A 13,522-nucleotide genomic window follows, 5' to 3' on the forward strand; every position below is an offset into this window, starting at 1 on the left:
CAATGGGCCTATCAAGCTAGCGCATAGGACCGCGGCTATCATTTATTGTTGCTTCTGTGGTCATAGATCCAGAGGAGTTAGCCGTGTGAGTCTGTAGTAGCAAAATCAAAAAGAGTCCAGTAGCACCTTTAAGACTAACCAACTTTATTGTAGCATAAGCTTTCGAGAATCACAAAGAACTGTGATTCTCGAAAGCTTATGCTACAATAAAGTTGGTTGGTCTTAAAGGTGCTACTGGACTCTTTTTGATTTTGTTGCTTGTGTGTGAAGCTCCAGCACCCCACTTCTGGTCGCCCCTTCTCGCCTCCAACTCCGGGCAAGGCGAAGACATGAAACAAAACGTTGATTTTATTTCGTTTCATGAGGGTCGGCTTAGAATCTTCTGGATTGTACTTTTATCCAGCCCCTCGCTACCTCTGCACTAGTCTAGGCTTATTATAACACAAACTTGCAGCCTTAAACATACCTATTGGGATGCAAGAACTATTGAAATTTACTCCCAAGTAAACAGTGATAGAATTGAGCTGTGTAAGATATGTAAATTATCTTTTGTACTAAAGAACAGTGTTATGAAGGAACATTTAAAACAGTGTATAGGGGTGTATGTAAACAATATGTTTTCTGACTAACGCTCGTTTAGAGTAACTTTTATTAGCACAAACTCGTGTGTTTGATTATTTCCACATTTCCAACAGCCTCCAGAGGCAAGCGCGCTCAGGAGAAGGGGCCAGAGCTCAGCTCCGAACACTCAAACGGCCGTGTGGGCTGAGCCTCCGATTAACTGCCATTTCTCACAGAAGTGGGAGGACCACTGAAACATTTCTTATGGGGTAAGAGAGGTTTCCTAAACTTAATGCCGGAAGTTTTTTCTTTCTCCCGCTCTATGGTTACGTATGTGACGTATTTGGGCGCAGAATGCGGACGAGGAATCTGTTTCCGAGTTAGTTGAGGGACGACCAAAATGGCTGCGGCTGGAGGAGGCGACTCTGAGGGAAGCGGGAATGGTGGGCCAGAAGGCAGCCCCCTTGGGTTGGAAGACGAGGCCGGGCCGGATGCGGAGCCTGACTCCGAAGTGTTTTCGTGCGCGGCTCATTGTTCCGAGTTGGCCTGGAGGCAGAACGAACAGCGGCGGCTGGGCCTCTTCTGTGATGTCACGCTGGCCTTCGGCGGCGGCGGCAATGGCGGGGAGGGGGACGCGGGCGGGGCTCGCCTTTCCGGCGACGACCCGCCCCCCCGCGAGTTCCGCGCGCACCGCTCGGTCCTGGCAGCCGCCACCGAGTACTTCGCGCCTCTCCTTTCAGGGGACTTCGCCGAGTCCCGCTCGGGTCGCGTGGAGCTGCGTAAATGGAATTCGGAGGCTGGGCCCGATCCAGAGACGGTGGAAACCGTCATCAGCTTCATGTATACAGGGCGAGCCCGTGTCAGTCCCGGCAACGTCCACGAGGTTCTGGAGCTGGCTGACAGGTGAGTAAACGGGCTTATGCTAGCGAGAAACAAAATCCTGTTAAAACAAAATCCTCGTTAAAAGACCCAGTTCATATATGCAGGAAAACGCGATGACAGAATGGGGTGCACGACTTCAGGCTGTAGAAAAGAGGTTCCAGCTCTGAATATATTTTTTTTAAAAATTCATTAGACATAGCTGGTTCCCCCTGCCCCCCAAAGAGGCTTATCTCTCTTTTATTCAAGGTCTCTTAGAGAGAGTGGCAGGCATAATCAACTTCTGGGGCAGTTATTCAACTCTAGGTCTCCCAGATCCTACTTTGATGTTCTAACCATTGCACCATGCTGGCTCTCAAAAAAGCATGTAGATAGAAAATTATTACGTGGAGAAAAGTTATATTCTCGCTCTTTGTTGTAATGTAGCATAGCATTCCTCCAATTGCCCTTTGAAATGCTGCTATCCATTCTACCTCCTTGGGTCTTTACCCTTTTCCTTTGCATGTATGAACTAGGGCTGCAAGAGGGTGGGATTGTAAGAAAAGTAGAGGAAGAGATGGCAGAGTGCATACAGTAGCAAGTCCCAAACTTCCAGTACCTAAAGCAAGTTTTTTCCCCTTCCCTTTTGTAAAGGGGCAACATTTCAGGTTTCAAGCCTTGCTTTAGGGTATGTTTATCATATGTAAAGTAGCTACATGCAAGTCTTTCTGTAGTTTTTCAGAATCCTGGAGGCTTTCCCTTCTACTTTCTTTGCTAGTTGGTGATCTCTGCCTATCTTCTGTTTCATTTAGCAGCTGTGTAATAAAGAGCAACAGAGGAGAGAAGTTCAGACATACCAGCTTAAAAAGGCAGCAGATTGCACTATGATCTTTTCTAACTTTCTTTACTTGTTTCACATCCTTGACAGAGCCTGTAACAGCTGACTCTCATGTAATGAATGTATCTGGTATTCAGGTTATTTCATCCCAAATGGTTTTACTTCTTGCACAGAAGTACAAATATGATTTGCCATCTGTAGGGCCATTTGAATCCCAGTTTTGTAGGGCATTTCTTTTTTTCTGCATCTAAGCAGTTAAAGCATCTTAAGCTGGGAAAAACTGTAGGGAGGAGAGTATAGCTTATTGTGTGTCTGCAAAGAGAAGTAATCACCCACTGTGAATTTGTGGTTACACAAAAGCAGGTTTCAAATATTTTACATAATATGTTTTATTCTTCTGTGAGCTGATTCTAAGCTGGTTTTTCTGTTGCAGGTTTTTATTGATACGTTTAAAAGAGTTCTGTGGAGAATTTCTCAAGAAGAAACTAACTCTCTCCAACTCTGTGGCTATCCATAGTTTGGCTCACATGTACTCCTTGAACCAGCTGGCTCTAAAAGCTGCAGATATGATCAGGAGGAATTTCTACAAAGTCATCCAAGATGAGGAATTCTACACTCTCCCATTCCACCTCATCAGAGACTGGCTTTCAGACTTAGAAATCACAGTGGATTCAGAAGAAGTTCTTTTTGAGATGGTCTTAAAGTGGGTTCAGAGGAGTCCTGATGAAAGAGAGGAGTACTTTGGGGAACTCTTTAAACTTCTCCGACTGTCTCAGATGAAACCCACTTACTTGACTCGCCATGTCAAATCTGAAAGGCTAGTATCAAGCAATGAAGCTTGCCTCAAACTTGTGTCAGAAGCAGTGGAAAGCCATGCTCTCAGGGCTGAGAATGTGCAGTTAGGCACCTTTCAACAAGTCACTTCACCTGTAACTTTGCTGCCTCGTTTTGGACAAAATATGGATGTTATTATGGTAATTGGTGGCGTGTCTGAGGGAGGTGACTACTTGAGTGAATGTGTAGGGTATTTCATTGATGAAGATAGGTGGGTGAATTTGCCACATATACACAATCACCTTGATGGACATGCTGTTGCAGTGACAGAATCCTATGTTTATGTAGCAGGCTCCATGGAGCCTGGCTTTGCCAAGACTATGGAAAGGTACAACCCAAATCGAAATGTATGGGAGCAAGTTTCCAATCTAATAATTAGGAAACATTCCTTTGGTCTTGCTGAGGTAAATGGGAGCATATACAGCATTGGAGGGCATGGGAATTTTAGCCCTGGCTTTAAAGAAGTAGCTGTCTATCATCCAGACCAAGATAAATGGCAAAATTTAGAGTCGGCGCCAAAGATACTTCGGGATGTCAAAGTGATCACTATAGATGACAGATTTGTTTACATGGCTGCTCGCACACCAGTGGACGGAGAAACGGAAGATGGTTTAAGGGCTGTCATCATCCGATATGATGCAGATGCAAGACAGTGGCAGGATACAGAGTCTCTGCCACTCCTTGACAATTATTGCTGCTTCCAAATGGCTGTGGCCAACACCAATTTTTATCACACAGCCTCATGTTGTCCCAGAAGCTACCCCATGGATCATGAAGAGGCCAAGAGGAAGATTTCTGGCCAGGTGTCTGATGATATTCTGGAAAGCTTGCCCCCGGAGGTTCTTAGCATTGAAGGGGCAGCCATATGCTATTACAAAGATGATGTGTTCATCATAGGTGGGTGGAAGAACAGCGATGATATAGACAAACAGTACAGGAAAGAGGCTTACCGCTACTGTGCTGAGAGGAAGCGCTGGCTGCTGCTTCCTCCCATGCCCCAACCTCGCTGTCGGGCAACAGCTTCTCATGTGAGAATCCCTTTCCGGTCCTTGCATGGTACCCAGCGATATCCAATGCCGCAAAATTTAATGTGGCAGAAGGACCGGATTCGACAAATGCAGGAGATACACCGTCATTCCTTAAGCTTGAGGAGGATGCCACGGTCTCAGATAGAGTGCTAACGTGAATAAATTGAGTTTGAGAAAGGCCTGTTTGTGTTGCCGTGTGGTCCCCTAATCATAACCTAAACCATTTGCTAAAGCACTGGGTTAGTAAAGGAGGTTGGCCTTCTGGGTGTTAAACAGTTTGCCAGGATTGCCAGCACCTCAGGAGAAGTTAATGTATTTTAGCCATAGTATATGGTAGGCACACTTAGCAAACTGCTGGAGTCTTTAATCCCTCCATTAAAATACATATATAGAACAAAAGTCAGAGGAAGAATTGCTCTGGCTATCTGTAGACATGTGAAGAAAAAGTCTGGGGGTTTTGTGCAGCCCAACTGACCCCTTTTCCAGGATGACCCATTTATTCCAGTGAGACGAAAGAATTTGTCTGTAATATGAGGTTTTATTTTACTTCTTTTAATACATGTGTTTAGCAACAACAAAAAATTAATTTAACACATCCATATTGTGGAAAATCTTGTAACACTACTCCAGGCTTTGTTTTATTTTAAGGCTTTTATTTTGTTTTTCAGGTAGTATGAATATGCTTAATTTTCTGACACTTGCAGCCATGTGCAATAGTTTAAAATATGAGTAAAGCACAATCTCTTGCTAACTTCAGCATGTTCCTATGCGTATAAATATTTTATAGTTGTGTTTATCTAGTGATATTAGAGTTTACTTAAAGGTTATTAATGAAAATGGATTTCAACAGTTGGATCATCCTCAGTCCTATATTAAATGGTTTTTGAGTCATTGAGGGATCTGCTGTAATTTTTGGAAGCTTCTGTTACTACTTTGGAGTAAGTCCATTAACTTCAGTGAAATGGATATTATGTAAATGGATCAGGATTGTGGCCTTAAATAAATTAGTGAAAAGACCAAATAGATCAACTCTACAAACCCAAATTCATAATCTGAAAATTAGGAGTTCATCAATGCAGGGAGAAAGTGGAATGAACTTCTAGAAAATAGGTGTATGAGTTTGGGGGAGGGAGTGACTGCATGTGTCTTCAGGCAGGTAATTGAGAAAATCTGATTTGAAAGATTTCCACCCAATCTGCCTTTGACAATCAAATCTTTTTACCTTCATAATATACCATTCCTTTCCCTGACTGTTTTGAGTCTTTGACACTTTGGCTGAAGTGAAAGAATTTCAGCTTGTGTGTAGTTTCTGACAGTAAGGGTTACTGTCTCTTCAGTGTCTTATTTTCTGTCAGCAGACAATTAAACTAAATGGTTGTAACACAAGACTTCTTGAGAATAGTAGAAGTTACCCACTGCTTTCCCTTCTCTCAAAAAGAAAGACTTTGACTTTCTAAAGGGTACTTTTGATTTGTAAAAGGTGAAAGTAGGTCAAAAGTCTTTTTATTCAAAGTATGGAACTTCAGAAAATTCTTCCTCAGGCATACAAATTGCACAGTCAGGAATTGTGTGAAATGCAGAATCCTGTACCAGCAAGCCATATGACAAAACACTTCATTTTTCTTTACATATGGATCCCAAGGGAGAAAGTTTACAATGATGGTCTCCTGACAAAATGCATAGCTGTCCAAAGCAGTTGTCTTGCAGTATGGCCAAGGAACCACTCCTTTTCTCTTTCCCCCTTCTCCCGCAAGCATACTTTGGTAGAGTTTTCTTGCCCCTACTGCTGGCTGATACAGAATGTTCTTGGGATTTATTCTTGGTTCTTGGTACCACAGCCTTCTAATAAGAACTATTGTAACAAGATGTAGTCCTCCCCTTTCCATTGTAGCATTCTCACTTTATAGTAAGATGTGCAGAAGCTGAAGGGGAATAGTTAATGGCAACCAAGCCCTGACTAGTAACCGCGTAGCTTTTGTGAAATGGACTTCTTAGAATAAAATCAGCCTGTCTTTGCCTAGTCAGTAAGAGCTTTCTATGAAGAGTTCCAGTTATTTCACCTTGACCAGTCTTCCTACACTTTCCCCTACCTTAACTGGTCCAAATTTATTTGAGGACTTAAGAGCATTTCAATGGAAGAATGAGAAATTGGTGTGAAAGGTCTGCCTTGGCCAAGATTATTATGAAAGTTAATGGCAACATGGTTGTTTGAATAGCAAGAAGCAGTGTCTTAACATTTGGAAAATGTTTGTCAAATTGTCCTATTAAAAAAAAGTCCTGTCTTTATTTAAATACAGATTCCTCAGTAGTTACAGTTAACAAAAAGCCTGAAATGTTACAAACAGGAGGGGCCAAACAAATTTGTAGAGTTTACATAAGGCAAAGAAAAGGAAGAAAAGAAAGTCATTGCAGCAACTGTCACTATATAATAATTTAAAAATCAGTTTTAACCAATATATTAAGAAGAAAATGTGTTGCTTCAGTTCGTGTTTAAAGTATATAGATTGGGCTAAGTTTAGTGAGGGATTTTTAACAGAAATTGTCTTTGGGTTCAGTGTGCAAATGAAAGGGAGCCGTTTCTTTGAAAAGTTGCCAGTATAGGTAGGATGGGATGATAACTTTATCTAGTACCATAATTTTCCAGATCTTTGAGTACCAGGGTGAAATAGTAGGGAGGATTCCCCCCCCCCCCATTTTTGAGCTGTGTGTAACTTGGCAGCCACCAAAAGTGAGTTTATAAGTTCTTGCCTAATTGGAGGAATCTGTTTATCATCTGTATTTGGCTTGAAGGGGAATAGAGTATCCGCGTATTCTTTTGAACATGTTATCTAAGTTCCAAAATTAATTAAGTTCCAAAAATGCTGAATTTTGTAAAAAGCTGCCAGGTATGATAGAAGATACTTGTTTCCCCAGATTTTCTCCAGCACAAAGATGAATATATTTTGTGAATTGTTACAACTTTTGAGGAGTCAGATACCATTACATCATGTTTTTAAAAGAAAATTCCCTTATATTAAAGGAAGCAGAGGAGAAAGGACTAGTCCCTGTATGAGAGCATACTTTAGTATCAAAAGACAAGCAAATGTTTCTTCCCCATTTATATACATTACTGGGGGCCATGCACCAAGAATATGTCCCCAATATAGAATAGATTTAGTTTTATGTAGATGAGTAGGGTTATTTATTATCTTCTCAAACTGTGTTACCTCCCTTGTAATTTGCTTTTTAATACCTGGGGTATTTATGAAATGTTGCTATCGAAAGACATTTGGAAACCAAGGGAGTTGATCAGATGAAAGTTTTTGCTGTATAGTTTATTTTAGTAATATTATCCATTTTGTAGTCACATGACATATTTGTGGATTATACATCTTCCAAATAGAAAAAGAACCCTATTCTCTGCCTGGAGGGGATCAGTTTTGTTCCAAAAAAGTTTATGCTAGAGATATTACTGGAGTTACTTTCTCCTGCCATTTATCCCAAATATTGAGAGTAGCCTTCAAAGGGGGATTATTTAATACATCTTTGGGAAGATGTTAATCTTACAACCTTTTTTGTTTTGAGAAAGAAATGATATCTTAAGGACTTTCTATTCTTATTTTTCCTATTTAGCCAGAAGCCTTAATTAATGTCTCTGATATGAGGGTAAGTCTTAATTGCATGGGTGTGCTCAGGTTTCTTGACTTGCATTTCTTCCCCTACTACCACCTTTTGCTAGATTTATTTTCTTTTGGCTTGGAAACTAGTGTGCATTAAATAACTGTCTTTCTATAAAATTCAGACTAATGCATTCTTGTAAAACAAAGTCACAAGATCCCAGCAGTGTCCATTTGTCTGGCATCAGGATAGTCTGTGTACCAGTTTATTTATGGTGAAGGTAGATGCTTTGCAAAGCTAGCATTAATCTGTTGAAAACTCGTGGACTTAGGTCAGAGTTAAAACAGACAATTCAAAGTAACAGGAATGAATGAATCTGTGGATTTATTTTTATTACACATTGTATTGTGAAGTTTGGGGTCATTTGGCCCTAATTTTTGCTTTTCTCCTTTTTAATGTATTTTTAACTGTATTTACCCAATCACACTGCAACAACCCAGTTTCTTTAAAGAAAATGCCTAAGTTTGTAATAATTTATCCCCAATTTATCGAGTTAGACTTAAGTACAGTGTCACTTGGCAGTTGATATGTTACATACAGGCTGGCTATTTGCCAGTCCTAGTTCAACTAATGAAACTAAAATCTGAAACTATATTGATGTTGCCTAGTGATAGTTTAATGTCCTTTTACTTCTCCAAATAACTTCATTACTGACTTGGATGTCAAGATATAGTGCTTAGATAGCATCTCATGTCATTCTTCCTAAGTGAGGGGTTGACCAGAAGGATAATATCAAGGCTCTCATTTGAGAAAAGGTTCTCATTCCACTGCTGCTCTGTTTATCATCTGGAGGGGAGATTTTGTTTGATCTAGGACTGAACAATGTAATAACTTTTAGTCACATCAGTCTGTAAGGGAGCCTCTATTCAGATATTTTTATTAGGTGTCTGTTCTTAGAATAATAATTTTTTTCCTCTAAAGAACCACCTTCATTATTGCCCACATCTATAGCTTTCTCTGTCATCTGGTAATTCAGGGTAATACTTTAAAAAAAAAGTGTTGTGGGGGGAGTTAGTTGATTAATTTTGGAGAGTCCCCAAACCAGTTTACAATATTAAAACATTCACCAAATCATTAATCAGTGCCTACCAGTCTTGAACTTCTGCTAAGTTTAGAATTTAAAATAAAGGTTAGGTTTGTTACAACTTTGTGATCATCCATATTGATCTATTAGTACAAGCTGAAGATGATGGCTGGAAAGACTCTCAGCTTAACAGAAAGTTGATTCCCCCAAATGTGTAAGCAGGGTATATGTTTCCCACCATCACCGCCCCTCCCAGTTTGTCTGCCTTTTTAGCAGCCACCCAAAGATGCTTCCTCTTGAGTAAGTAGGTGAGGCAGAGCAACTGGAGAGACCCAGCCATTGATAGATAAATCTCTCACCCCAAGCCAGTACAAACCATTAACAGAGGTGCTGATCAAATGAAATATGTAAAGTCAATTATGGATATGCATCTGGGGAAACTTAGTGTTTTAACTGGATTTCTAATTGTTTTTCTGAGGTTGTTCAATGTTCTGTCAAGTGTTGCAGCCTTAGAATTAACAGGATTTTTTCTGGTGAAAGTTTGACTAAAATCAGTTTAAGTTTGTAAAGTAGGCATGGTCCAACATGTGTCTGTAGTTGAAATGCAACACAAGTTTTGAGACCTTTCAACAGCTATATCTGGCCTGTGGTGCAAAATGTGATTGGTTGGTAGTATCCACAAATGAGTAAATCTGTTGGCTATTGATAGTCTTCTTACAAACTGACTGGTAAGCTTTGCTTTTTAAAAACAAATTCTGTCATCTTGGAAATGCTTGTGAATGCCAATCGCTTATAGCAAACAGTCTTGTCACGCCACAAGTTGTGTCAAATGTTGGGATCTCTTAATATAAATGTTGGGTGTTTGTTAGGACACTAACCTGCTCCCACTTCTGAGTCTCTCACACAGCTGTTATGATGCATGTTTAATCACATGACTTCTTGACAAAGCACTTGGTAGATGTAGTGTTGAAAGACATTGCTAGTTGAGTTGTCACCCAGCAAATGGAAATCCTTAAAAGGGCCATCCAAGGTGTGCCCATCCCACACCTGGGGGGAGGTGCAACTCTACGCTGCATTCCTAAGCACAGTACCAAGGAAGTCCCACTGGAATCAGTGGGGCATGTCTGAACAAACATGGTCGCTCATTGTAGGAGTCATGCTGCTTCTAGCAAAATACCTCAGAATTGCAGGTGACAAGTTGCAGGGCATGCAGAGGTACTAGCTGCCAAGCAACGTAGGTGACCATCATCCCCCTTTGAAAAGCTGTTCTGATCCTCTGTTGTGATGCATGCTTTGCACGCTGCTGCCTTCTCCTTTGTGGCGTTAATGAAATTGAATAATTTTTGACAGCTCTTGAGCCGACTTTATAATTGTCTGTAGGTTACATAGATTTGCATATAATCTTCCCATTACAAGAGTCAAGCTCTTGTCTTTGTGTTCGTGTGTGCCCAGTTCGGCTTGCCCCTTAGTCTTTAAAAGCAACAGATATGTTGATGTAGCCTCTGCTGCTAACATTGCCATAAAGAACTTCTGTTGCTGTAAAGGTAACAGCAACAAAAACACAGATTACCAAAAAGATATAAAATGCTGATGTTTGCAGTGCGTTACATAGGCTGTTATCAGCATGCCACTGGTATGATAGCCAGCTGTCTTGTAGTGTCACTCCATTGACTTTTAGAGCTGAACTCGTATTGTCATCTCGGTCTGTTTTCCGCCTCTTCCTTCTGTAATTCTGGGACTCTTGCCTTAAGGCAGCATCCTAGTTATGCGGCACTTTGCTGTTATAGCTCCTTCCCCCCACTAAATCCCAATAAAGTGACATGTTGTAGCACTAAAAGTTAGATGGCAGCTCTAAGAATTTCTTTTGGATCAGGGAACTTGAAAGGCAGCACATGTTCTATTCCTCATCCTGCCCCCAGTTGGTTTTGCTTCTCTCTAAGTGGAGCTAAGTCAGCTTTGTTGACTGAAATGCAGATTTTTCTCCTTCCATGTAGAGTTCTTTTGAAGCCAAGGATGTCCATAAAGTCTTATTTAAAATGTTTGCTATTCAATATATGCTGTACTACGGTTCTGTCACTCTAAATCTGACTTCAATAAACCTTTTATTTCTCTATTATCATTGTCATGGGTGTGTCTGTTTGACTCAAAGCTGCTATTGCACATGTTCTAACTTTGTGGTCTCCAACAAAAGACAGAATTTAAATCTTGGTCTCAGAGATCTATCTCCAGTTTCAGTTTGTAGCCATGGTGTTCTTTAGCCATGAAGACCTCCCACACTTCTAGAACAAATGTGGGGAAAGCAACTTGGAAATTTAATTTATCTATTTATTTAGAACATTTATGCTCTGCCTATAATCTATGAGCTGGCTTACACTAATGCAAATTCTAAAAACAGTTTAAAAGCAGCCAAAACAACATTGCAACACAACCATTTTATAACCGCATCAGATAAAACCAAGACAAGCTTATTAAAAGAGCCATGGGATAAAAGCAAGATAATCTGGTGAAGCATCAAAACCAGGGAAGGGGTTCTAAAAGTCTGCGGGGAATAAAAACATCTTTATCAGGTGTCTTGAAGCTTGCAAATTCTGTGCCAGGCAAGCTTTTGCAGAGAGGAAATTCCAGAGTTTGAGTACCATTACAGAAATATGGTTAATAGCGCTACTGAGGAGATGTGTACTTCCTATCTGTAGTCTGTATTGAAAAGCTCCCCTGAATTGTGTGACGGCTTTTTAAGGGGGTTCTGGAACTATATTGGCCAACAGCAGTTCAGTCTTCTCCAGACTTGAGTTTGTTCATGCTCTCAATGGTTCTCTTATCAGATCCAGGCACCTGTTCAGGCCATCCACTTGGAAAAGGGGAAGTAGCAAAGAAAGTTGTCCTAAATTAATATTGATGACACTGCAGCTAGGCGAAGGCCTAGTCTGCATGTACAAAATAAAATGAGGTGATAGACTCTTGAGGTAGAATGGACAGGGCAGGGGAAGAGGCTCTTAAATAAACCGATTTGTAAGTAGAAAGTAAAACATGGCACGTGACAAAAGAAGTTCTTGCCTAGTCTTCTCTTGGCTGTGCTAGGTTACTGCTTCTCAAGAGTGATTTTGGTAGGGGAGCTTTTGAAAATGCAGTGCCATCTTGTCTGCATCCTGACCCTGGTGTGCTGTCAAGGTGCAACCAACTTACGGCAAACCCAGAGGGATTTCAAGGCAAGAGACATTCAGAGGTGGTTTGCCATTTCATGCCTCTGCTTGGCAGCCCTATCCTTCCTTGGTGTTCTCCCATCTGAATACTCTCCAGGGCAGACCTTGCTTAGCTTCCAAGACCTGGACCATCCAGGTCAAGGGGATAGATCCTTTTATAACCTCAGGACTCTGCCATCTCATGCCTACTTCTTTCAGCTGTGTTGATTGACCCAGCCTGTGTGTGTTTGTGGGGGGGGGGCACTACTCATTGATTTCTGCTGAGATTCTTCCTCTGTGCAGATTGAAGGAAGATTATTTACTCCACTGATTTCTTGGGGGGGAGGTGGTTGAACCTGGGGAAAAGAGGCCAGCTCCTTCAGCAAATGTAACTCAGGATTCCAGCTTCTATGACAGCAGAAATGGAAGCATCCTCTCGGCGATGGTTGTTGTGGGTTTTCCGGGCTGTATTGCCGTGGTCTTGCCAAGACCATGGCAATACAGCCCGGAAAACCCACAACAACCATCGTTCTCCGGCCGTGAAAGCCTTCAACAATACATCATCCTCTCAGCCTTTCCCCTTCTGCATCTGTAAAAGATCTGGAGAAAGATCTGCAGTCAGGAGAGCCACTGAAGATTATCTAGGAAGAGCAGAGTGCAGAAGTGACCTGGGGGCATGAGGCACATTCTGCAGGGACACGTAGGAGTTCAGCATGTGAACTTTTTCCTCACAAGGACTAAGCAAAAAAGGTACACTGGAGACCAGAGCTCTGTAGGGACGTTCCTTTTTTGTTGACCTTCGTAGAAAGAAATGGCCTGGGCATTTATTTTCAGCGCTGTTTCTTAAAACCCGTAACATACAGTGGAGGAGCAGGCAAAAAAAGTGGCTGCAGGCAGGGGCAGAAAGTTTTTAATTTCCTGCCGAATACCAAAAGTACAGAGGCTTTCCTGAATCAAGGACTGTGGTAAGCACTAAAGATCAGGGGAAAGGGGTTACGATTTCAAGAAGGTCGTTTATTATTATTTCCCAAGGCCAATAGCCAGCCACAGTTTAAGTACTTGAACGCCTCATTGATTTCGTTGGGGGAAGAGAGAGCTCAATAATAGCCTGTACTTAATACTCTTTCTCCTATTGCAATTAACTACCCTCTGGGGCTGGAAAATCTTTTACTCTTGAGATTGGGTGTTGTTTTGATCTCTGCTCTGCAATGTAAGCTAGGGTACACGTGCCTTGGAATAACACTGGACCTTCTGGGCTCCCTTTATAAGTCCCTTCTCCTTCCTCCAGATTCTCTGTTGTTTTGGCTGCAACAAACGGACTTGGAAGTGCTTCGCTGGATCGTGCCCTAAATATGTTTTTATCTTGCAGTCGCCCCTTGCAGGAGGGCTGCCTACCCCGCCCCCCCCCTCGAAATTAAGCACTGCCGGAATGGGGAGAGTGAGAAGGGCCGCTTATCAGCAGCCAGCAGGCAACCACCTCCACCCTGGGAGGAAGGGCGCGGGGGGTGACCCCAGATGCCTTGGCGGGGGGTGGGGAGGGAAG

At 41.8% G+C, this 13,522-nt stretch overlaps 1 protein-coding gene across 2 annotated transcripts; it reads left to right on the forward strand.

The window, feature by feature from the left end:
- The first annotated feature begins 956 nt into the window (after positions 1 to 956).
- Positions 957 to 10,914, forward strand: KLHL11 (kelch like family member 11). Of its 2 annotated transcripts, XM_054992999.1 has the most exons (3): positions 957 to 1,464; positions 2,691 to 3,988; positions 7,732 to 10,914. In XM_054992999.1, exons 1-3 carry the CDS (start codon positions 962 to 964, stop codon positions 7,746 to 7,748), a joined length of 1,818 nt encoding a protein of 605 aa, XP_054848974.1. In that variant the 5' UTR covers positions 957 to 961; the 3' UTR covers positions 7,749 to 10,914. The 2 variants fall into 2 exon arrangements, with proteins under 2 accessions (XP_054848974.1, XP_054848973.1); XM_054992998.1 differs by having other exon boundaries at positions 2,691 to 10,914.
- The last annotated feature ends 2,608 nt before the right edge of the window (positions 10,915 to 13,522 follow it).

Source organism: Eublepharis macularius, chromosome 12 (assembly GCF_028583425.1).
Source record: "Eublepharis macularius isolate TG4126 chromosome 12, MPM_Emac_v1.0, whole genome shotgun sequence".
In the NCBI taxonomy this organism is placed as follows: Eukaryota; Metazoa; Chordata; class Lepidosauria; order Squamata; family Eublepharidae; genus Eublepharis; species Eublepharis macularius.

Coding starts and splice junctions, on each gene's coding strand:
- KLHL11 (XM_054992998.1), top strand. CDS start 962: ATGGCTGCGGCTGGAGGAGGCGACTCTGAGGGAAGCGGGAATGGTGGG. Junction 1,465..2,690: donor GTTCTGGAGCTGGCTGACAG/GTGAGTAAACGG, acceptor TTTCTGTTGCAG/GTTTTTATTGATACGTTTAA.